At 44.8% G+C, this 22,801-nt stretch overlaps 1 protein-coding gene across 3 annotated transcripts in view; it reads right to left on the bottom strand.

The window, feature by feature from the left end:
* Window positions 1-22,801, bottom strand: part of CSMD2 (CUB and Sushi multiple domains 2) — a 480,348-nt gene that overhangs the window by 76,137 nt on the left and 381,410 nt on the right. For all 3 annotated transcript variants that reach the window (XM_053398926.1, XM_053398927.1, XM_053398928.1), the window contains 8 exons: window positions 22,425-22,612; window positions 14,614-14,808; window positions 13,631-13,747; window positions 11,295-11,408; window positions 9,811-9,906; window positions 7,744-7,947; window positions 6,398-6,522; window positions 1,455-1,551 (listed from right to left, as the gene is read on the bottom strand). In XM_053398926.1, the coding sequence (XP_053254901.1) occupies window positions 1,455-1,551; window positions 6,398-6,522; window positions 7,744-7,947; window positions 9,811-9,906; window positions 11,295-11,408; window positions 13,631-13,747; window positions 14,614-14,808; window positions 22,425-22,612 (1,136 nt within the window). The remainder of the gene's footprint in view (window positions 1-1,454; window positions 1,552-6,397; window positions 6,523-7,743; window positions 7,948-9,810; window positions 9,907-11,294; window positions 11,409-13,630; window positions 13,748-14,613; window positions 14,809-22,424; window positions 22,613-22,801) is intronic.

The raw sequence follows: 22,801 nt of genomic DNA, 5'->3' as shown, positions 1-22,801 counted from the left end.
TGCTTCTTTGATGCACTTTCCTGTTTTGAAAAAATCCACTGCCCAGTCAGTTTCTTACTCCACATAAGCACCACTCATGCATTACTGACATATAGGACAACACAATGCTTTAAGCCCTACTTTCAACATCACATCTGCTTCCTCCAAGAACCATGTACTGCACATGGATGCCTGCAAAACAACTTCAAGGCACAAACTCTTGAACATGTGCAATTGCCCCACACAACTGGGACACCCAGCTGTACAGGTGTCCTGTTCATGTGGCACCTTTATGTGCAAACAAGAGTTCACACAACCAGTACAAACAACACACCATTGTTGAAGGTGGCAGATGTGATGTTGGAAGTAGGGCAAAAAGTGTGACCCTGCTCTCAAGTGAACACGACACTGTCCTTCACCCAAGTAACGTCATTCACAGAAGTCAGGTATGGAACAAGATGGGGAAGAGGCCCAAATATTAGCACAACTGACCCCTTCAAATAAGGGGTATTGAATTTGGAAATGTTGGCACTGCTCCAAGCCTAAACCAGACCACAGGATGCCAGCTAGTTTGTGTTGGCCAGAGTAATGACAAAAAGGCTTTCCTTCTCAAGCAGTCATAAAGTCGGACTGGAATTCAATATTTGGAGTGAAACGTAGTATTTCCAAGTTTGTGCTTGCTTCTAACATACAAAGCATGGGAGGGAGGAATTTGTTTGTGTATGTGGCAGTGGGGAGGCTGTGCATGGGGGTAAGAGTGTTCAACCTGTTCTCCGCCTTGTCTGGCAAGTGCTGCCTTGTACTTTTGTCATTAATTAATAGATTATTATATTTGTTCATCCTTTTTTAACATAAATTGTCTCAGTGGAACCAAAGGATTCAATAAATAGTGATAACAAGAAACATTCAAAAACAGCAGTAAAATTAGACCTAAACTACTCACCGAAATATATATATTTATATATACAAACATACATAGAAAAGGAACACATCCCAGCCACACCCCACTTAAAAGCATGAACACGAAAAGGGTTTACAGATGTAACTAGCTGCCCTCCCAATGAAGGACCAGCGGCCTGGGTACCTTAAAAAAAGAGCGATTTTTACAAAAAGCATGCTTCCCTATGTACAGAATTCCACAAGCAGGGAGCCACCAAAGAAAAGGCTTTTCTGTGCTTGACCGTGGAAGCAAGTCTCAAAGCTCAGCAGGCGGAGAAGTTGCAATGGAGGGAAAGCGGAATCTTTCTGTCCTCTGTCTGTCTTGGGTGTTCTTTCATTACTTTGGAGGTGGCAAGCCTGGTGATGGTCAACACTGGAGCTGCAAAGGCCAGACTTCCCCAACCTGATGCCCTCTAGATGTTCTGGACTGCAGTCAAGCTGGCTGGGGCTGCTGGGAGTTGTAGTCCAAAACATCTGGAAGACACCAGGTTAGTGAAGGCTGCTGTGGCCCATTCTGTGTCTGCTTCAGAACTCACCTGAGAAGCTGCCCAGCATGGTGGCTGTGTTATCCCCACCGTCAAAGACTTCTAGGGAATCCCAGTTCTGTTCTGTCACAAAACTGATCACTTGAATCTGGGAAGAGGGAGGGAGAAAAGAAAAGAACTGAAAAATTATGATATGGGTTGCCTTTTAATTAGTAAACCAAATTTAATTTTGTAAAAAGAAACAAAACATTTGAGGTAGCCATTGGCATACTTTTCTGCCTACAGAGAATCCTTTTCATGTTGAACTATCTGTCAGGATCCTGATGGGCACTCTGAAGTGCTTTGAAAAGCATTGCTGTCGAGCACAGCCTTGACTAGCAAGTGTACATTCTAGGGCACAGACTTGATTAGCATGTGGTCAATTGGGCTCCCCTGTTGCCACACCAAAGCTGGCAGCATGCTCTTAAGCAGGCCCCTGCAGTTGCCAGTGGTGTTTTTTTCCCAGGGAAGCTTGCCTTCCGTTAGTGATGTCCAGTGGCGTAGCGTGGGTTGTCAGAACCCGGGGCAAGGCAAGTAATTTGCACCCCTAACCCGTGGATTTGCTCCCCCTAACCCTAACCCCCAGATGTTGTGCCTGGTGCGGCCGCCCCCCCCTGCACCCCCCACGCTACGCCACTGGTGATGTCCTGTTTGAGGAAACCCTGTTAAATGCCCAAGATACCTCAGGGTTCCCTGAAACACTTGCATGCTTCCTGTGTGCATCTGGCTGGCTACTGTGAGAACAGGATACTAGACATGCTCCCCTAGGAGCCTTGAGTGGTACACGTCCAGGTTAATTTTCACCACTTGATTCTGATGATAGTATACACCAGCCCCAACTTGGTCTCTCTCAGCCTTTCCTGGACATTCTCTAGGAAGTGCTTGATCCATGCTACAGCTGTGCAAAGTTCCTCCTCTTCTGCCAAATGCCACGGAGGGAAAAGGTGTGTGTCACAAGAGTGATAATAAACCATTATCTCTGACATTCTAGCTTGCTTATCCTGAATAACAACTTTGCAGGGACTTTAAAGCAAAAGCAAAAACATGAAAACCTTTAGAATCCATCTCACTGAAATGCTAATGACCTCCACCGAGTCTTTACCAATTGCTCCAGCCAAATCAGCATCTGCATAATTATCCCCCTAATAATAATTTCATGCATTACAGAAACAAGACTTTGGGGGGGGGTTTCCCTCTCACCATCCCGTCTGACCCCCAAAGCTCCCCTCCCCACACTGGAAGGGCACGAACATTGTAAGCTTCTAATTTGACGCTCATGTGCAGGATTTCACGAAGGATCAGCCTGTATTTTCTGCCAGGGATCTAAATTAATTCACCCAGGGAAGAGCTGCCTTTGGGATGAATAATTCATACCAGAAGTGCTAGTGAGCAGGATGATTACATAAAATCCTCACTGGCCTGACACTGCCTCTGTTGTGCTATCAAGAACGCTTTCATCTCCAATGCCTCCTCTTGTTTTGTCACCACTTAACCTATACCTGCGGTACAAAACAGGGGTTAACAGCTGTCTAAAGGGATGGGCACCGATGGAGCTGGGCCTCATCCTAGACACTGGCTGCACGTTCTGTGAGTCTCCAAACCAGCACCCATTCAAAGCACAGAACAGCCCTCTGCATTTGATGGCACTGGAGGTCTGCCAGCCCTGAACCAGAACATTTTACTGGTATATGGGAAGGGGGAGTTGGTGGCTCTCACTGCCTCCTGTGGGAATGAAATCCATAGTTTAACTATGTGCTATGCCAAGAAGAACTTTCTTTTATCTGTTCTGAACATTTGGCTTCTTTGGTAGTCCATGGGTTCTAGTGTTATGAAAGGGGAAGAGACTTTTCTCTACCCACTTTCCCCATGCCATGCATAATTTTATAAACTTCTGTCATGTCGCCTCTTACCTGCCTATTCTCTGGGCGAGTGAAACTCAAAACATTCTGGGTCTCAGTTGCTCTCAACCTGACAAGGCTCATGAAGTCGAGCTGGATTCTAGCTTCTGCAGACTATTCCCCCCGTCCGATATCTCTATAGGCTCAGCTGCCATAAACATCTCGTAAGCTCACAAGCTATCAAGCGAGTTGTTTCAAAAGGAACAAATCCTTTCCCTTTCAGCTTTCAAACTTCTGTACTTCTTCCTATCTAGGGCACCCCCAAATATGCAGAAGCAACAGCTACATTCTGGGGTGGCCCCATTTAGCTTCCAAAGCAATTTGACTTTGCTTTCGTACTTTCTACCTCTGAGGAGCACTTCAGCTAGACAGCTGAAGGAGCCCTGCACAGAAGAAATGGATAGTTGAGCATATTCAAGAGTCCACACTCAGGTCACACAGAAGACTGGCTGGCCAGGACTGCTAGGCCTCCCCACTGCCCTCTGTGAACTGTTTCCAAGAACACATTCAACATTCCCCTTTGGTTGCACATGGCAGAGGAGGATCAGCAGCAGTGATCGAGCTGTCTTTTAGGAGAGCATATCTGTCATGACTGATCTGCTCATTTAGGAACCCTTAATAAGCTTCTGAAAAGCACTAGGTAGCTTTCTCCAGGAGAAAACCTGAAAATCGCTGCAGTGGTATTGCAGGAAGTGGGAAGAGAGTTCTATTTTATGAATGAAGTCATGTTTTGCTTAAATGTTTTACTTTTCCCCAGGCCTGGATTAACCATTAAGTGAAATAAGCATGTGCTTAGGGCATCAAGGGAAGGGGGGCACCACAGAAATTTTCCATTGCCAGATTTTTAACATTAATCATCATAAATCACTCAGCTGACTGTTCCTTTTCTCAGTTGAAAATCCCAACAGAACTACTATGCAACAAGGCAGGTCGGGTGCCTCATCTCTACTAAGTATAGAAGCAGACATGTTACATAAAATTAGGTTTGAGGATCTGATCAAATACTTTGCAATTAGAAAAGGTAGGAGAAAAAAATTCAAATATAAATAAAGTGGACGTATACAAAAAATAGACATTCCCTTCCATCTTACTATAGGTTTTGTTTCATTTTCAAAAATAAAAGTTTATTTTACCATTTATTATTGTGTTGTTGTTTTTTAAATAGAATTTGAATTATGGGGGCACCACAATCTTCTAAATTTTTAGGGCCTCTAAAGTTCTTAATCCAGCCCTGCTTTTTCTTTTTGCATATATTCCAAAAATCCATTAGCAGCTTCCCTGAGGATAATCTCAAAATTCTCCACTGCGTTTCAAAGAAAAGGCGCAAAGAAAAAGAAGTGCTTCATTAGTGGATATTGCTCTCTCTTCTCCTCATTTTCTTTCCCTCCCTGCTTAAATTAATGAATGAATTATCACCTTTTGAAATTGCAAGTGCCAAATGCTTTGCAACTCCACCTCAACTGTTCCAACAGTTTTGCTCTGCTAAAGTGAGTATCCCCCCCACCTCTCTCTTTCCCCTTTGCAATGCCTGTGGGAAATACTGATAACAATGCAAACAAGTCACAAGATATCCAGGGCAAAATTAAACATAGCAGGAGGGGAAACAAACCCAGAACAAAACCGATCTGTTAATTAGCTGGAGCACCCACAGAAAGACATGCCAGTTGCTAGTTCAGCAGTTGTAAATAGGTTCACTTGCTGGCACTAATTGTTCCTCTGCCTCCCTTTCCCTGCCTACCAAAGCAGAGCAGTTGCTATAAATAAAGAAATAATAATAATACATTTTTTATTATTAAGAATATTGCAAACAAGTATAGCGGCATCATAATACACTGGATCTAGGTTAAATTAGTTGCATCTAAGTCCCACTGAAATAAATGTGAAAAGTTATGTAGCTTGTGGAGTAACTCCAGTGCAGTACCTTTGGATCTAGACACATGAGAAAAGCGTTTCAGAAAAATGTGTTGTAAACCACAAAGGAGGAAATCAAGTTGATGAAAGACAGAACTCCACAGTGCCATCTGGTGTGACAGTGTCATAACTAATGTAGCTGAGTCCCAAGGCTCATAGTGGAAGCAGGCAGTGTCCAACCATTGTCCAATCAAAGTTGGACTCAAAGCAGAAAGTAGATAAGAGCAGGGTCTTGGATAGCTTCAATCAGGAGGGTCCTGCTGGCTGATTCATTCTTCTGCTAAGCCAGGAGTGAGGAAGCTTTTTGGCTCCACAGGCCAGATATCAAGATCAGCCTCATGCGCCAAATTTGACAGCTGGGAAAATGGACTTCTGTGTTGGCCAGGCCTAGCATAAAGACACTGGCCTTCTGACTTTTCCTTGCCAAGATAAGAACATAGGAAGAGCCTGCTGGATGAGGCCAATGGCCCATCCAGTTCAGCATCTGTTCTCACAGTGTCCAACCACATACCTGTTGAAAACCGGCAAGCAGGACCTGAGCATGAGATCTTTTTCTTCTCCTGTGGCTTCCAGCAAGAGGTATTCACAAACATTGCTGCCTCTGACTGTGGGGCAGAGCACAGCCAGCATCTTCTGCCTTCTGCAATTTGCTCCTCGCCCTCACCTGTGCTCAGATTCACACCTTAACTCTGGCCCTAGCGTCTTCAGCAACTGACTCCAGAGACCCTGGGCTGGAGAATGCACACTACTACAAATGTCATTCCAGATACCTGGGCCAGCTGCTGTTCAGACCATTAAAGGTAAGCAGCTGTACTTTGGCCAAGAGTGAAGTCTCTCATTATATTAGTGCAATGATTCACCTTGTACAACTTACCCCCTTCCCCTATGCACCCCTAGACCTGTTCTGGGTCCCCCCCCCTGCATTGCTGACTACCTTTTGCATTGCACCTGGAAGTGGACAAGCAGTCAGTGGAGCTCACTACATGAAGGCCTCAGAAGTTCTCAGCTCCTGGTCCCAGTTAGCATCCTGACATATCTGGCTACATCAGGAGGGAGTTTTTATTGCTCTTGAGATATTTGGGCTGGGACTGCTGTACAAGTCCTTCAACTGAGCTTACCAAACAGGGCATTCCTCTAATGTTTTACCTGTATTCCTGCTCCTTCAGGGACGGTTATTTTCCATACACAGTTGAGGCTGTTCAAGTAGGGCTCAGGGAACCCAGGGGACAAAATGGTGCCTTTTCGCTCAGTTAAGTTTCCACCGCAGGGCACTGAAACACAGAAGAGAGGCTGCTACAGGTTTATTCCATATGAGGCTTCCTAATTGCTAGCAGGCTGCTACTTCTCTCTATCAACACTGTTATCGGCTTTCACTTTCCCCTAAGTCCTAAGATTTATTCATAACATTCATATGCAGCCCAACAATAATGGTTCTCTGGGACACTTACAAAAAGATTTAAAAAATAATTAGACCATAAAACCATAACATCTAATGCAGTGTGGTGCCTGCAGTCACAGATAACATCCATGCAACAAAGCTTAAAGCAACACCAGAATTTTTACAATAGAACCTAGGGCCTTTTGCATGCAAAGCACTGAGCTGTGCATCATAGCTGTCAACGTTTCCCTTTTTTAAAGGGAAATTCCCTTATTCTGAATAGAATCCCTCGCAAGAAAAGGAAAAAGTTGACAGCTATGCTGTGCATCCTTCCCTTGAACAATTAGGCTGTCTTATCCTAAGTAATAAAAACGGTCAGTCTTGCTCAATATTGTCTACACTTACTGGCAGCAGCTCACCCAGGTTTCAGGCACAGTTCACTCCCAGTCTTACCAGGAAATACTGGGAGTTAAACTTGGGACCTCCTGCATGCAAAGAAAATTCTGTACTCCCGAGATATAGCCATTCATAATGTATCAGAAAAAGTTCTTGCTCCTCATTTGGCAAGAGCTATTGGAGAAGGGCCATTGAAGATTGCTCTAAGGTCTGGAAAGGTATTTGTGAGAGGAAGCCAACCTTCAGGTAACATGTCTCCAAGGCAGTTAGGATTTTTAGGATTGTACCAGAATCTTGAATTGCACTTGGAAATGGGCTAGAAGCCACTTCTAATGACAGGGACAATATGATCAACAAGAAACCGAGCCTTCAGAATCATTGGTTTCCGAAAGGCATCTTGTCAAGAGAAGAGGTGCTTTTGGAGGAATGGAATTCACACCAGAAACAGTGGAGAAAATGCCAAAGAAGAGTAAGCAGCCAAACTTCCCCCTTCAATCTTACACATAAAGGTTGGGATATGTCTGTTTATCAGCATTGTGTGCCTAGCCTTGCTCCCTTGCATGGTTAATGAAAGCAGGGGTCCCTGCCTGCTGTCCCTTGGTGCTAGCACCAGCTCAAATCCTAGCTTAAGCCCAAGACCCTCCAGGAATCTTGGAACTGAACAGATCACAAATCTGTAGTCAGGTTCAGAGCTGTTCCAGATTTTATAGGTACATACCAACACAAGTAGGCACAGAGGAATTCCACTGAGCAAGGGCTCCGGGCATTGTCAGGCACTCAATGCTGTGGGATCCTTGGAGGGCATAACCAGCAATGCACTCAAACCGGATCACAGCCCCCACGGAGAAATCACTGCCTATCCGCCTCCCATAGCGGGGTTCAGGCACAGAGCTGCACTGCGTGGCGCTAGTTCGTGGGACAGCTTCAACAAACACACAGGGGGAGAAAGTTACAGAGCAGAATATATGCCTAAGATGAGCAAATCCTTAAAGCAATAATCCTGGAAGGTTGCCGCCCAAATGAACATGGTTCCTCAAGTTGATCCACCTCACCCACCCACATTAGACAGACACAATAAATTCACTCCCTGCCTTGCTGTTGGAGTTAATCTTCAGCTGCTGAAAACTTCTTATACGTGCCACACTGATACAGCTAAAGCCATCCACCCACTCCTGCGTGTGGCCAGCAAAAGGAGGCAAGAACCGGCCCTCAAAGCAGACAGTGTCCAAATGGAAAGGTGTTTGATGTGGACTTAAGAGAGGTCAGATGCTGGGTGGGGATTGCTCCCATTGCTATTCCTCTCCAAAAGGCAATCAGAAACGATTGTGCAGCCCAGGAGAGGCTGCAATTAACTCTCTGGAGGGAAGGCGGCAATTTTTATTTGACTTCATCAGAGTCTTTGATTCGGTTAAATCATTAACAATTGCTATCAAAATCTCTTCCCCCATAATTAGGTACGAGAGTCAACTGAAAGGTTCTCTGATTAGTGCAAAAAAGCGTCAAAAGAAATCAGGGTTGAGCCTTCCTGCGGAGGCTCAAGCTTGCAACTAAGCTGAGCTACCCAGGATATCTAGGGGCTATCAAAAATTATGAAGCCCTCCTGAGGGAGGAACATCTGATGACTTTGTATGCTTTCCCTACTGGGATAAATCATGCACACCAGAATTGTCATTAATTATGGGCTCCCAATTAAGCTTTTGAAAAACACCACAGGGAAAGATTTATTTTTCCTTCCCTTAGAGTAAAATTGTCAAAAGAATATAAAAGCAGTGTTTTGACTCGCAATAAGAGAGGTATCTAGACCAAAGCCAGGAGGCAAGCACACATAGGCAGTCTCCTCTCCACAGAGACACATACAACTGGGGACCTTCCTAACCCTGCTGTTCTCTGCGGAGGGAAGCCATGGCTGAAACAAAGCAACCAAGTCAGAGTCTTTGTCTACCTAGCTCAGTATGGCCTGCACTGACTTGGCAGAAGCTCTCAAGGGTTTCAGGCAGTAGACTTTTCCTGTCCCACCTGGATATGGAGATACATAGCTAGAATACTCTGCTTTTCTTCCAAACTGGGATGCAAGGTAGCTTATTGTTTCTTGGTTATGCTCAGAATGAGGCAGAATTTTGTGACTAGTCAGGGGTAGCTATATATATAGCTTTGAGCATATTTTAGTGGAAAGGGAGTGGGCATTTCAAAAGAAAAATAGACAAGTGAGACCTGCAACAAAATGTTTCAATGTGGAGTGCTCCTGTTCAGGGTTCCAGCCAGCCATATCCTCTCTTCCAGGATGCTCCATTCACATCCTCCTCTACTCTGGTTTCCTGTATCCATACTCAACAGACAGCTAGCATTTTGTGGCCACTGAGCATACTTGGTCCTCAGCTGACTGTGTTCTGCCCTCTTCATTCCCTCTGAGTATGCTGGTAACTTTCTCTATTTCCCTGCTCCTCCTTGTCTGAGCTACAATTCTGTTAACACTCACAAGCTGAGCTCACTACTAGAGGGAATGATGAAGAACAATTACAGGTGAGTGGTCTTCTCATCAGGGCACACCTGAGGAGAGATGGGGACAGCAGGAGTGACTGGCATAAATGCATTAACACTAGAGCACTCAGCCCAGATTAAATCTGCTCCTTGTAATATATTGCACAACCATGCTCCTCTTTGCTCGGTGAGATTTAGGCTATGATCCTCCCAAATAACTCTCTCCCAAGTGACCCTCCCTCGATGGCTTCCACACCACCCAACACGTGCCTCCATTCCAGTTTGGTTTTTGATTATCTCTGCCTACCTTGGTAGACAAAATGGAAACCTTTGGCTGTGGCTTGACCTTTGGCACTGAACTTGATGAGGATTTGGTTGGTGGTGGCCAAAGGCAAAGATTCACCTAGGGAAGGAGAAAGCACACAAGAAAAATAACAACTCCAAAAGAAAATACAATAAAGCACAATTCTCACCTAAGTGAAGCCAGGATTGGTCTGGTGCAGCAAGCCAATAAGGTGGCAATTTGAATTTTGTAGGGCAGGAGAGGGGAACCTCAGGCTTAAGGTGCAGAGGTCAGAGCAGCACAGCAATGGTGATGCAACATTGTGGCAGGATTAGAAGTGTGACCCCACTTCCAGTGGTTCATGAAGGTGCCCTACACCTGAGTGAACATGTGACTATGGCACAACTTCTTAGTGTTTTGTTGATCAACCCCATTCTCAGCCTCTTGCCATATGGGAAGTAGCGTCCCACTGGTACCTATTTTGGAAGCCCAATAAGACACAGATCTTTATCCCTCGCAATACAGGAATGGGGATACATTGCAATCCTTTCTTTGTGTTTTGGGCTCTGCACACCCATGTGACAAAAGATATCTGAATTACACAGGCAACACTCTACTGCAGGGCAAGTATGTTATAGACCTTCTCCTGACTCTCCACTAAGCTATGTAGGCCATACACCCTGCCCCACACCCATCCTATTCTCATCTCCTCTCTAGTTTCAGTACTTTCCCACAAGTCAAGCTTCCATATATGCCTTCCATGCCTACCCCCAGGGAAGTGTAGCCCAGATTTCAGTTATGCTAGGCACGAATGTACCAGGCATCCTCTACAAAAGGCCTTGTCTATAGCAGCTGCCCGTTCTCCCCTCACCCTACTTTACAGAGTGCAAACCAACAAGCGTACACTTTTACACAAACACTTGCACATGTGTAGAGACAGCTTGTACCTGCGCTCAGCGCACTGCATGAACAAGCCTCTTATCATTGCTTCGGCAACAGGCAAAGATGTTCTTTTTCTTTTTCTGGAGGCCACCGATAAGATATTACGATACTGTACCGTTAAATCTGTTTTTAATGTTTATGTGATTTTTATTGCGTGCGGGGGTTTAAATAGGTTGGTTGTAAATTGCTTCAGGGTGTTTGAGTGGGAAGCAACATAAAATGGAACAAACTCACCCACTCCCTCACAAGAACAAAGCAACTGATCTGCTGGATCAGACTAAAGGCCCATCCAGTCGAGCATTCTGCTCTGAAAGGCACGCTAGCAGGACAGCAGGGCAATATCACTCTCCCGATCGTTTCCCCCAACAACTGGAATTCAGCTGCATATGTCAAAACCACTTAGTTAGGGCATTTCCTCAGGGCTACCTGTTACTGTGGGCCTCAGTTTTCTCTCCATGCTACTGAATGATGCCTGAGCAGTATGTATGGCCCAAGCAAGCTTAGGATCTTAGGGAGCCTTTCTGTCTCCAAAAGGGAGATGGGTGAGAGGGGGAACATACTCTTACCTGTGTGAGAACCAGAGAGAGAGCTGAGGAGACGGGAATGCTGGTTGGGTCCATCATGCACTTCAATGATATCATGGAGAGCGGTCTGGAAGAAGGCAAACTGACCAAACACCACTGTCAAAGAAACACATTTGGCGCAAATAAACAGCAGATTAATGAGCAGAAGTTTACCATCATGACAATGAAGCAACAGAGACACAACAGAGTAGTACTGGCATATCCCAAAGTATATAGAATCGCAACAAAAAATCAACAACTAACAAGATTATTTAGGGGAAGCCATAACTATTTAATGTGGTACTGTTTTGAATGTATAGCGCAGATGGAGCCTTAGTTGGATAAAACCCTTTGTGGTTCCAGCTACCACTGTCCATACTGATGTGGGGCTTTATTATTTTATATTTTACTGTATGGCTGGTTTGTATTATGTATTGTATAACTCCGCCCTTTTATATCTACACAGATGAAGGGCACATTATAAATATTTAAAACAATCTTGACGTGCAAGAACACAGATTGTGGATTGGAGGGGCTATGGGTGCTCAGCAATATGCCCCCAAAAGTGTCCATTCATTTACAGAAGCCCCACTGGAAATCAATGGAAGCTGCACAGAAGCAGCACTTATCTGGATTCTGCCCAGAAAAAGGCAGTCAATGTTTAGTCCCATCAGCTCCCCCAAATGCTTTCATTGTAAATACATCTAGCAGATTCCTCCCCCTCCAAAAATGAGAGGGAAATAAATAACAGGCAGCTCATTAGTCCATTTTATTTATTTCTTTTCAAAATATTACCTTCTGAGGGCTTTGGGTTATTTATGCATATCTATTTTTTTTCCAAAGCATAACAGCAGTTTTTCTGACTCAAAACCCTGAGGCTCAAGTTCTTGTTGTTGTCGCTTGTTTTTTTTGCATGCTAGATTTGTTATTTGCAGCTTGTAAATGCCCATTTACAGATTCACAAGTGCCTCGCTCTCTTGTTAGGAAATTTCAGCAGTGAAGCCAGCGGCAATGTTTGTGAACTTTGCAAAATCAGATGTTGTGCTGGAATGCTGCAGGGAGCCCCAATCTTCTCCTGATGCCCCCTCAGGTAATCCTCCAAGGAAGCTTCTCCACAGTCCTTTCTTGTCAGACTTTGTGGCACAACTTGTGAAGCCTGGATAATGCTATATCCAATAGGTCCAAGCTGGTGTCCTTCTGAGCTTGCTAGATTACAACTCCCACCAGGCCCTGCATCATACGGCCAGGCTGGCTGGGGCCAATGGGAGTTGCAATCCCTGGTGGGCAGCTTCCTAAGCTATTGGGCCACACTGGCAGGCCTATCTGGTGGTGGTGGGTGGCAGCAGTCTCCAGTAAGTGTCAAGAGAAAAGTCACCTTTTTAATTTTCCACAGTAGGCCCATCACAGCACCTCTCAATCGCAGGCAGGCCCCATTGGGATGCTGAAGTGCCTGAAACCACCCAAGGATGCCACACGCTGATGCTAGTCCTGATTTCACGCTGCAAGGGTAGCTAATCTGGTGCCTTCCAGATGTTGGTGTTGGACTCCAGTGCCCAACACCCATAGCCGGCAGCAGTCAAGTATGATTGGAGATGTAGCTCAGCAACATCTAGAGGGCACCACACTGGTCACCCTTGTTCTGTGGAACCCTGGAAGTATCAATCTTCCCCAACAAAGTGTGGCTGCAGGGGACAATTGTAAGATTTCTAGAGCTCAAAGAGTCAAGGCTTTAGACCCCTGCATTAGTTCTCCACTGAATACTTTTGGCTGAAAAGTTTGGGCCACTGGGGAGGGGAGCTGAATGTCCAGAATTGGTTCCAGATTTCTGGGGGCACAGGATTTTAGTGGGCTCGTTCTTCCCTTGCTTTCCTCTCAAACCATACTCCTCGTCCCTCTTGACCTTTAAAGCAAAACTAATCTTGACAATATGGCAATCCTTTTCTGTCAGAGAAAAACAACACAACATTTTGAACTTTTGAACTGATGAGTGCCATTTTGTCATCAGTGAATGGCCACACCGCTCCCACACATCTAAAATCAATCCTTGGGTCTCTCCAATATAAAGTGTATACACTGCTGCATGCAGATTAAAATATTCCACTAGACCAGTCCTCAACAACTTGGTGGCCTCCAGGTGTTTCGGACTCCTCCTCCTTAGGGACCAGTGGAATATATTCTTCCGGAGGGAAAATAGCCAATCATGTTGCTTCTTATTATACTTCTCCCATCAAGTGGCACTTTTATTTCCTGTCTCAGGAAACAAAGATGTCATCTGCTGGGCGGAACTGTAACAATGTGAGCAATCTAACCAGCAGGGCTTGTGAACACCAAAAATATACCATAGTCTTTGGGCACAACGATGAAATACAGGCACACTTGTCCACTGGTATAGTTCTGAGGATAGTTTGGAGACAGGACGACACCATCTGATCCTGTGTACTGACCGCCACATGGTGCTGGAACGGGCGAAAAACAGCAACAGCAACAATCAATTTGTCTGTCTGTCCTGCAGCACATGCTTTTCTCTTTCCTCCCCCCTTTGTTTTTAAAGATGCATTCTCTTAATACAATGCCCAGCAAGCAGTAGGAACCCTGTAGTATCTCATTGAGGAAATAGAGGAATCCACCCTAAGCAGAACTTGTGCCTGATACATATTTCACTACAAACTCTGTGCCATCAACTGGAAGGTTTATCACCATGATGTAGGGTCTGTTTGATCTCAAAAGCTGTTCTAAGCAGCATCTTGAACTATGTGGGTTGTTGAGAAGTGGAGTGGGGTACGCATGGGTGGTAACTGCTTGAACTGCTCTGCTATGATTTTGGATGCATAACTATCTGTACCCGTGCAACAGCAATGCTCACATGATGCAATTTGAAGCTGCCTTGGGCAGCTTTGGGAGAATTTTTCCTTATATATAATTATTCCTTATATATCTAGTAGGTCACTGAGGTCTGTGCGAGAGCTCCTCCTGCAAGTTTCAAAGATATCAGAAGCCAGTACCACAGTAACTTGGAGCAGGGCTTTCACAGCGTGGCTGCCCACTCTGTGAAACTGCACTCCTGTAGAGATACAACAGGCACCCAGTATTTGCACTTTTTGGAAACTAACAAGTACGTTTTTTGTTCTGACAGCCCTTCCCAACTGCATGAATGGGTCTCTGCCATAAGTGTCTATTTTGTATCTATTGGTTTATTTAAAATATACCAGCTATCTAAAACCGTTTTCAAGCTGTTTTTATAGCACGTTGCCTTGAGACACATGTGCAGAAGGTGATAACTAACTAAACAGAAAGAAGTCCACTTCCACTCTACCCTGCTCACCTGTACAAGTAGGTCTTGGTTTGTTCCACACAGGCTTTCCATCTCCTCCCATAATGCATGTCAAGGTAGACACCCCATCAATCACGTAGCCACTGCCACAGTAGTAGGTGATAGTGGATCCCAGTTTCAACTCGCTACCAGCCCGGGTGCCATTCTTAATCGAACCAGGATCGAAGCAAGATTCTCTGGGGTTTTCTGAAACAATAAATTGCCAGGATGTTAACTGTTTACTGCTAGCGACTACCCCTGCTTTGTCTTTCTGAATAAAAGTGCCAAAGGATCCTCTCAGGAAAGAATGCAGGATGGTTTATGGAAAACATATTCTGGAGCACCTATTGACTACCTATGGAACAGGGATTCAGCAGGCTTCAGCCTTTGAATCCCTGTTGAAAACTTTTTCTATTCCATCAGGCTTATGCAGGCAATACACACTGCTATACACACTTAATGAGAAACATGCCCTATGGAATTCCATCGGGCTTTCCTTCTGAAGAGACCTCCATAGGATTGAAATATGTCTCAATTTATATATAAATCATTCAGGGGGGGAAATAAATCCAGAAAAAAGTGTGCTCCTTTTCTCTATTCTCCCCTCATCTCCTCCTGATTTTCGTATGCATGAAATATAATTAGGGGCTTTGATTAATCCATAGCTTTTGTCTTTTGAAAATTGCTCATTAAAAGCCCAGGGCTTTTTATTGTATTTTATTTTAATTGTGAACAGCGTGGCCCTGGAACAATAAGAAAATGTGCCCTGAAATTAGATTGTCATGGTTCTTAAAAAAAAAAAACCACACACACAAAAACTCCACCACTTCCCCCCATACCTCACCTATTCTCCTTCAAAAGAGCTAAGATCTTATGTCCTCATTAGGTGTAAAAGTTGGGTACTGTATTGTCACCTCATCTTCTTTGCCACTTGCTTCTGCTGCCTTAGCTAAGCTCATTCTACTTACTTACAGCCTCAACTGAGTTTCCAATAACTACAAACAGAAACCATATTCCCCAAATAGGAAACCTCTAAGGCAGTGTTTCCTTAAAACCATTTGACCTTCTAAATTTGTTGAGCTCAGCCCTCACACGCTGGCAGCAACCACCTGTTCCAAGGTGGATGTGAAGAGATCCATGCATGCAGTCATATTCATTCAACCAGTTGCATGCAAGAGGCTCTGGATCTGAGTAGCAACCACTGGCATTAGACAAGAAAGTGAGAACTGGATATATCAGATGGCTCAGGAATGTAGGGAACTGCCTTGTGCCAAGTCAGACAACCCATCCAGTTTAGTATTGACAACTCTGGCTGGCAGTGGCTTTTCAGGGTTTCAAATAGGAGTCTATCTCGTCTGAAACTAAAGAAGATAAGAGAGCCCCGTGGCATCAACCAAAAGACACATCTAGTCCAGTATCCTATTTTCACAGCAGCTGACCAGATCCATATGGGATGTCTGCAGGCAGCTTTTCACATGCATGATTTCCAGCAACAAGGATTCAGAAGCATCCTGCCTCTGGAGGCAGAACATATCCACTGAGCTACAAAGCTTGCCAGAATATTGTGGCAAATCAGAACATCTCATACCAGCATTCAAAGGCTTCACAGGTTTCTAAACTGCTTCAGGCTACAATTCAGGATGGTTTGGGCCTATTAAGTCCTATATGGTTTGGGGCCAGGATATCTGAAGCAGCACAGCTTCCTGTTTATTCACTGAGACAGGGTTCAGCACCTGAGCCATGATGATGGCATCAGGTGGAGCTGCTGTATGACGTGAATGAGAAAGGCATCGCTCGGATAAAGCCTGTGACCAGGAGCAGCTCCATCTCCTTGGGACTGGAAGGGCAGAAGGCAGGGAGCCCAGCAGAAGGTGGAGCCAGAGAGCCAATGAGCGGCAAAAACAACTAAGTCTTGTTTTGTCCCCATCCACATCCCTGCTGAGTTCTACAAGAGGAAACACTGACAAGGAGGAGGAGGAGGAAGCTGACAGATAGAGTCATCCTTTGGAAAAAAAGCAGAGACATCACCTTGCCAACAAAGGTCCGTATAGTTAAAGCTATGGTTTTCCCAGTAGTGATGTATGGAAGTGAGAGCTGGACCATAAAGAAGTCTGATTGCCGAAGAATTGATGCTTTTGAATTATGGTGCTGGAGGAGACTCTTGAGAGTCCCATAGACTGCAAGAAGATCAAACCTATCCATTCTTAAGGAAATCAGCCCTGAGTGCTCACTGGAAGGACAGATCGGGAAGCTGAGGCTCCAATACTTTGGCCACCTCATGAGAAGCGAAGACTCCCTGGAAAAGATCCTGATGTTGGGAAAGATGGCGGGCCCAAGGAGAAGGGGACGACAGAGGATGAGATGGTTGGACAGTATTCTCAAAGCTACCAGCATGAGTTTGACCAAACTGCGGGAGGCAGTGGAAGACAGAAGTGCCTGGCGTGCTCTGGTCATGGGGTCACGAAGAGTCGGACATGACTAAATGACTAAACAACAACAACAACAACAAATTTTGCAATTTAACAGGCTGAAAGGAAAATACCATGCTGTTGCATAAGAACAACAAAGGAATGTTTATTGTCTTTGCTGGCCACACAGACAGGCTCAGTGGATTAACATCCAAAAGGACTTAGCACCCTCCCGATGAAGGGGGATTCCTAATATACTTTCCCCTTATCAGTTAAGACTATACATATGCATGGAGTGCCTTCCAATCATTTGGGATAACGCCCTACTATGATTCCATATAAGGACTCTGGTTAATTGCATATTAATTAAGCAAGCAAGCAAAGGACTCTCTGAGCACCTTCATGCAGCACATGGGCCTCTTCTGTATTGTGCATACACTTTGGTATGTGGTAACAAGATAAGGAGTAAGGCGGATCCTGGTACCTTGAGGACAGAATGTTTCTTGATAAAGGTAATGGGACCCCTGGCCGTTAGGTCCAGTTGCAGATGACTCTGGGGTTGCAGCGCCCATCTTGCTTTATTGTCCAAGGGAGCCAGCATACAGCTTCCGGATCATGTGGCCAGCATGACTAAGCCACTACTGGCGAACCAGAGCAGTGCACGGAAACGCAGTTTACCTTCCCACCGGAACGGTACCTATTTATCTACTTGCACTTTGACGTGCTTTCGAACTGCTAGGTTGGCAGGAGCTGGGACCGAGCAATGGGAGCTCACCCCATCACGGGGATTCGAACCTCCGACCTTCTGATCAGCAAGCCCTAGGTTCTGTGGTTTAGACCACAGCACCACCCACGTCCCTAATGTTTCCTGATACAATGGGGCAACTCTTTGGTGCAAGACTAGCAGCAGGTCTCTAATTGCCACAGTAAGAAAAAAGGTGGCGAGTGGAGAATAGCTGAGGGAAGACTGTAGCTGGTGGGATAGCACCCCATTTGCCCCAATGGAGCAGCCTCCTCTGACACACACACACACACACAGAGAGAGAGAGAGAGAGAGAGAGAGAGAGAGAGAGAGAGAGATTGCCTTGATGACGATAGGCAGCGAAAGCCTCCCTGCAGACAACTCCAGCCCCAAGCCACAAAGTAAAAATAAAAATGTTGCCTTTCTTGTCTGCAGTGTTGACTTCTAAGGGATATTATTATCAGGCCCTTTCTCCACGCTAAAGAAACTCTCACCCCTACAGGCTTCCTGCCACCATTCAGTGCCTCTATTTCTCACTCCCCCCCTCCCCACTTGTTATTCTGAAGAGCCGTGGTGCCTTTCATGTAAGGAGCTGAAGCAGCTACCGCTTGACACTCTGCCTCCCACTCTGCTGTCAGGCATCTTAGGTCTTCCTCTTGATCTCTGCCTCTGCGCTCCCTTTGAGAAAAAAATGAAATGAAACCATACTGCACAATGTTGTGCTTTGTTGCTGGAAAAAGAGGTGGGGAGGGGGATATTCCTTGACCAACTGTCCTTCCCCCCCCCCAAGCTTTTTCATGGAGATGTCTTCTCTCTTCACTTTCATTCCTTCTTGAGCTTGGAGATGGAGGAGAATGTCAATTGATCTGCACTTTGAAGCAAACTTACCTAATTTGCAAACTCCTGGACCAATACGCAAATCAGACAGTAATTATCCTTCAGGATTTTGCACTTCTCTGAATGCTGAGATACAGTTTGTGGCTCAAAAGTGTTTATAATATGTTGAGAAATGTGCACACTGAGATAAAATACATGTTTAATTGGGCATTTTGTGATAAAAAACTTATCTAAGTACTATGTATATATGAATTACACATTAAAAAGAATCACAAAAAAGAACAGCAACCCCCCCTTATATCTTAGGAACAATGGAAGCTGCCTTATTCTGAGTCAGGTCATTGGTCCATCCTCTCATTTTCTTTTTTTCTTTTATTCAATCTTTATCACTTTTTAAAAATATACATTTATACAACATTTATACAACACTCTCTGCTTTTGTTTGTAACAAAAAAGCAAATGATGGCAACTGAAGCAAAGATACTTTGTATACCTCACAATACACATGACACTACAATTTATGAAAAAATAAATAAATACATAGATAAATAAATAAAAATAAAGAAGAAGAAAAAGTAGTTGAGGTTTTTAAAAAAGACTTCCAAACATTTTCATTGGATGTTAGCTGTTAAATACACTTTTACAGCACACTTACTTATTTCTTCTATTTTTTATCATATTTCTATGTAAATTGTCAATTACCTTTACAGTGGTACCTTGGGTTAAGTACTTAATTCGTTCCGGAGGTCCGTACTTAACCTGAAACTGTTCTTAACCTGAAGCACCACTTTAGCTAATGGGGCCTCCTACTGCCGCTGCACCGCCGGAGCACAATTTCTGTTCTCATCCTGAAGCAAAGTTCTTAATCTGAAGCAATATTTCTGGGTTAACGGAGTCTGTAAACTGAAGCGTATGTAACCTGAAGCGTATGTAACCCGAGGTACCACTGTATATACTACAAGGCTCAGTCTAGGAGATTACCCTTTATACCATGGTTCTTTAAATATTCTCCATTCCTTGTGGACTTTTTTTGTTTTGTTTGGCCTCTGACTCTTCCCGTCACCTTTGCTATCATTTTCATCTACAATCAGGGGCAACAGTTCTCCTGGATTTCAGTTCAAAATATTTCCCATCCCTACTTGGGGATGTTGAGGATTGAACTTGGGAGCCTCCAGATGCAAGCAGATGCTCTACCACTGAGCTATGGCTCTGCCTCTCACAACCCTCAATTTTAGCTCCTGCAGTCTTTAATTTCCCCTCACTGGATGGAATGAAGTGACATCACTCCATTACATCCAGAAATCCAGAATTAAGTCCCTAAAGCGGCTGGAATCTTGCATGCCTCCTTCCAGCAACTCCTGCAGCCAAGCGGATGCTAATTGTATTGCTTTCCTTTCTTTTGGACCACATCAGTGAGGCCAAGAAGAGGAGAATCTTGTTGGCTGGGCAGCCCAGGACTTCCATACACACCACCCAGGTCTGTGCCTAGGAGAGGTCACTTCGGTGCTGCAAAAGTGGCAGAAACAATGCGAGAGTCAGCAGTTATGAGTTATAATCTCTACCTGATTGGCATATGGTACGTGTGCTATGGGTTGCCTTTGTTGGTGGGAGAGATCGCCATGGTCAACCTGGACAGAGGAAGCTCTACAGCAGCCTTTCTCAACTTGTGGGTCCCCAGACGTTGTTGAACTACAACTCCCATCACCCCTAGCTAGCAAGGCCAGAGCTCAGGGATGATGGGAGTTGTAGTCCAACAACATCTGGGGACCCACAGGTTGAGAGCCGCTGCTCTACAGAGACTCATAAACCATTTTGCACAAGCACGCAGGGAGTTCAGCCTCACCATCAGTTTTACGAAGACCAACATCCTGGGTCAGGACATCACGAGCACTCCTAGCATCAGCACTAGTGGCCACACGCTTGTTCTCATTTTGAAGGAGCTTCAACCTTGTAATCATTTTGGGTGCCTTTTTTAAAACTAGTGCTAAGTGAATGCCTAAAAGGAGCAACAGTTAAACAGGTTTAATTGGCTGGATGTATTTATTTATTTATTTATTTATTTATTTATTTTTAAACCCCAAAATTTGTTATTGCTAGGTCTGGAGATGGGGGGAGGGGCAGGCAGTGTATTTTAAAAACATGGTTTACTAATCTGGGGCTTGCTGACAGATTAGTTTATCCTGAGATGAACAGCCCCCAAACTCACATAAGGCTCATGTTCAAGAAGTGAAAGAGAGGCTGACAGTATGTTAAACAGAATCAGCAACAGGTGGCATAGATGGGGCAGTGGGGTGGGGAGACAGGGGTCATTCTCTTTCACCCTAGAGTAAATTATGGTGAATAATGAGACTTCTGCTGGGTGGAGTTTGATACAGAAACACACAGGATGTAGTTAAACTGGCTTAAGTCCAGTGAGTTTAACAGTCATCCTTTCTGCCCTGGTGAAACCTGAGAAGCATAACTGATTTGGGGAGTAAGACAGAGCTACAAATTCTCTGGAAGCGAATCACCATCCTCAAGAGGCAATACGTCCTGGGCCAGCCCTAGGGACTGTCTGAGCTTGGTTGGACAATGCCCCATTTGCCCTAATGGAGCAGTCTCTAATGCAGCTGGGGTCTCCTTAAATTTCTTCTTGGTTCTCAGTCTTGTCAGCATGCAACAACTCAGTCTGCTATTAGAGGGAGTGATGGGGCTCAGGTGAGACTTGAAATTGGGACTCCCAAGATTACAGTTCATTCTCTCAACAGCCGCACCGCATTAATTCTCAAATGGAACTAACTTCACCACAGAGAGGTCTGACTCTGGAGCAAAGTTTCTTGTTAATTTTTCCCCTTGAACAAGCCAGAGTTGAAGGGGAGAGAGAGACAGGGCAGAGCATCCAAATTCCTTTTTAAGAATGCATTCGGCATTAAGTCAAGAGAGGTTACCCCCACCCCCACCCTTTCCCTCCAGAGAGAGCTAACAACCCATGTGAAGAAATCTTTAATCCTGCTGCAATACACAGAGAGGTGCACCTGGTTAACCCCCCAGTGCTCCCCAAGTACTCTGGAGGCTGAAAGCTGAGAGGAAGTTGCAAAGGGCACGCTCTGCTCTTTGAAGGGTCGCAAATGCGGGATGGGATTAGTCAAATGCAGAGAAGAAATGGAAGGGGAAAGAAGATGGAATATATTACACCTGTACAATCCCACTTCGTTCCCTCTGCAGATGTTCCTCACCAGGCATCCACTTAGGAGATTATGCTTTTGTTTAAAAAAATAAATTGCTCCCTTGTCCCCTTTGAAAATGTTAGACGGTGTGATTCTCAGCTAAATGGCAGCAGGTTTATACATGAAAATCAGCAGTGTTTAATATTTCCTTTAAAACAAAAACTGCTCATGGAGCTGCAATCATTCCTGGCTTTGAAATTCTGATGGCTTTCCTTCTAAATGTGCACCGCACTGCCTTTACATGAGACTAGAAGCTCAATCCATGTCATTTCCAGGTAGTGTCGGGAAGACACGCTTGCCTGAAACCCTGGGCAGCCACTGCCAAACAGCATAGGCAAAACTGAGCTGGCTGGACCAATGGATTAGCTCAGCTTTCTCTGCCCCACTGCTTTCTGTTGCTTTCCTCAACCATGGCGCAAGCTCCCATTCTTCTCTCGCACGCCTGTCTCTCTAACCCCCTGCCCCCGCCATGCAATGCTCATGACAAGCCTTCGCTGCCACAATGGTAATATAACACAGATGTCTGCTGAATTAAATGCGACTAGGGACTGGTAGCAAAAGATAGGGCAGGATAAAAAAAAATGGTAGAGATAATAACAACGTAGCTATCTCCTAGAATTTGACACACACCTGTGTAATAGATTACAAATCCCATGTTGCTGACGGAGGCGTCACTCCGGAAGGCCAGGAAGAGGTTATTGCTGCTGCTCTCAATCCTCTCTGGTAGCTGAGTGTCGTAGAAACTCCCAATAAGGGGGCTAAGCGAGCTGGGACCGTCATAGATGTGCAAAAAATCGTATCCTGGTTCCAAATTGAAGCTGATGAAGAAGGTAGGAGGGGGGAAAAACACACCCATCTGTGTTAGATTTATTACCATTACCACCACTGCCACCAAGTATATTTCTCAGTTAGTTGTCCCTCTATTAAAATGACACTAGAATTTAGTGATAAACTAAAATGGAGTTGGGAAATATTTTTCTGTCTGAGCACAACCTTCTGTGGGGCGC

Source organism: Podarcis raffonei, chromosome 8 (assembly GCF_027172205.1).
Source record: "Podarcis raffonei isolate rPodRaf1 chromosome 8, rPodRaf1.pri, whole genome shotgun sequence".
Taxonomy (NCBI): Eukaryota; Metazoa; Chordata; class Lepidosauria; order Squamata; family Lacertidae; genus Podarcis; species Podarcis raffonei.
This window is presented reverse-complemented; position numbering and strand designations above follow the sequence as displayed.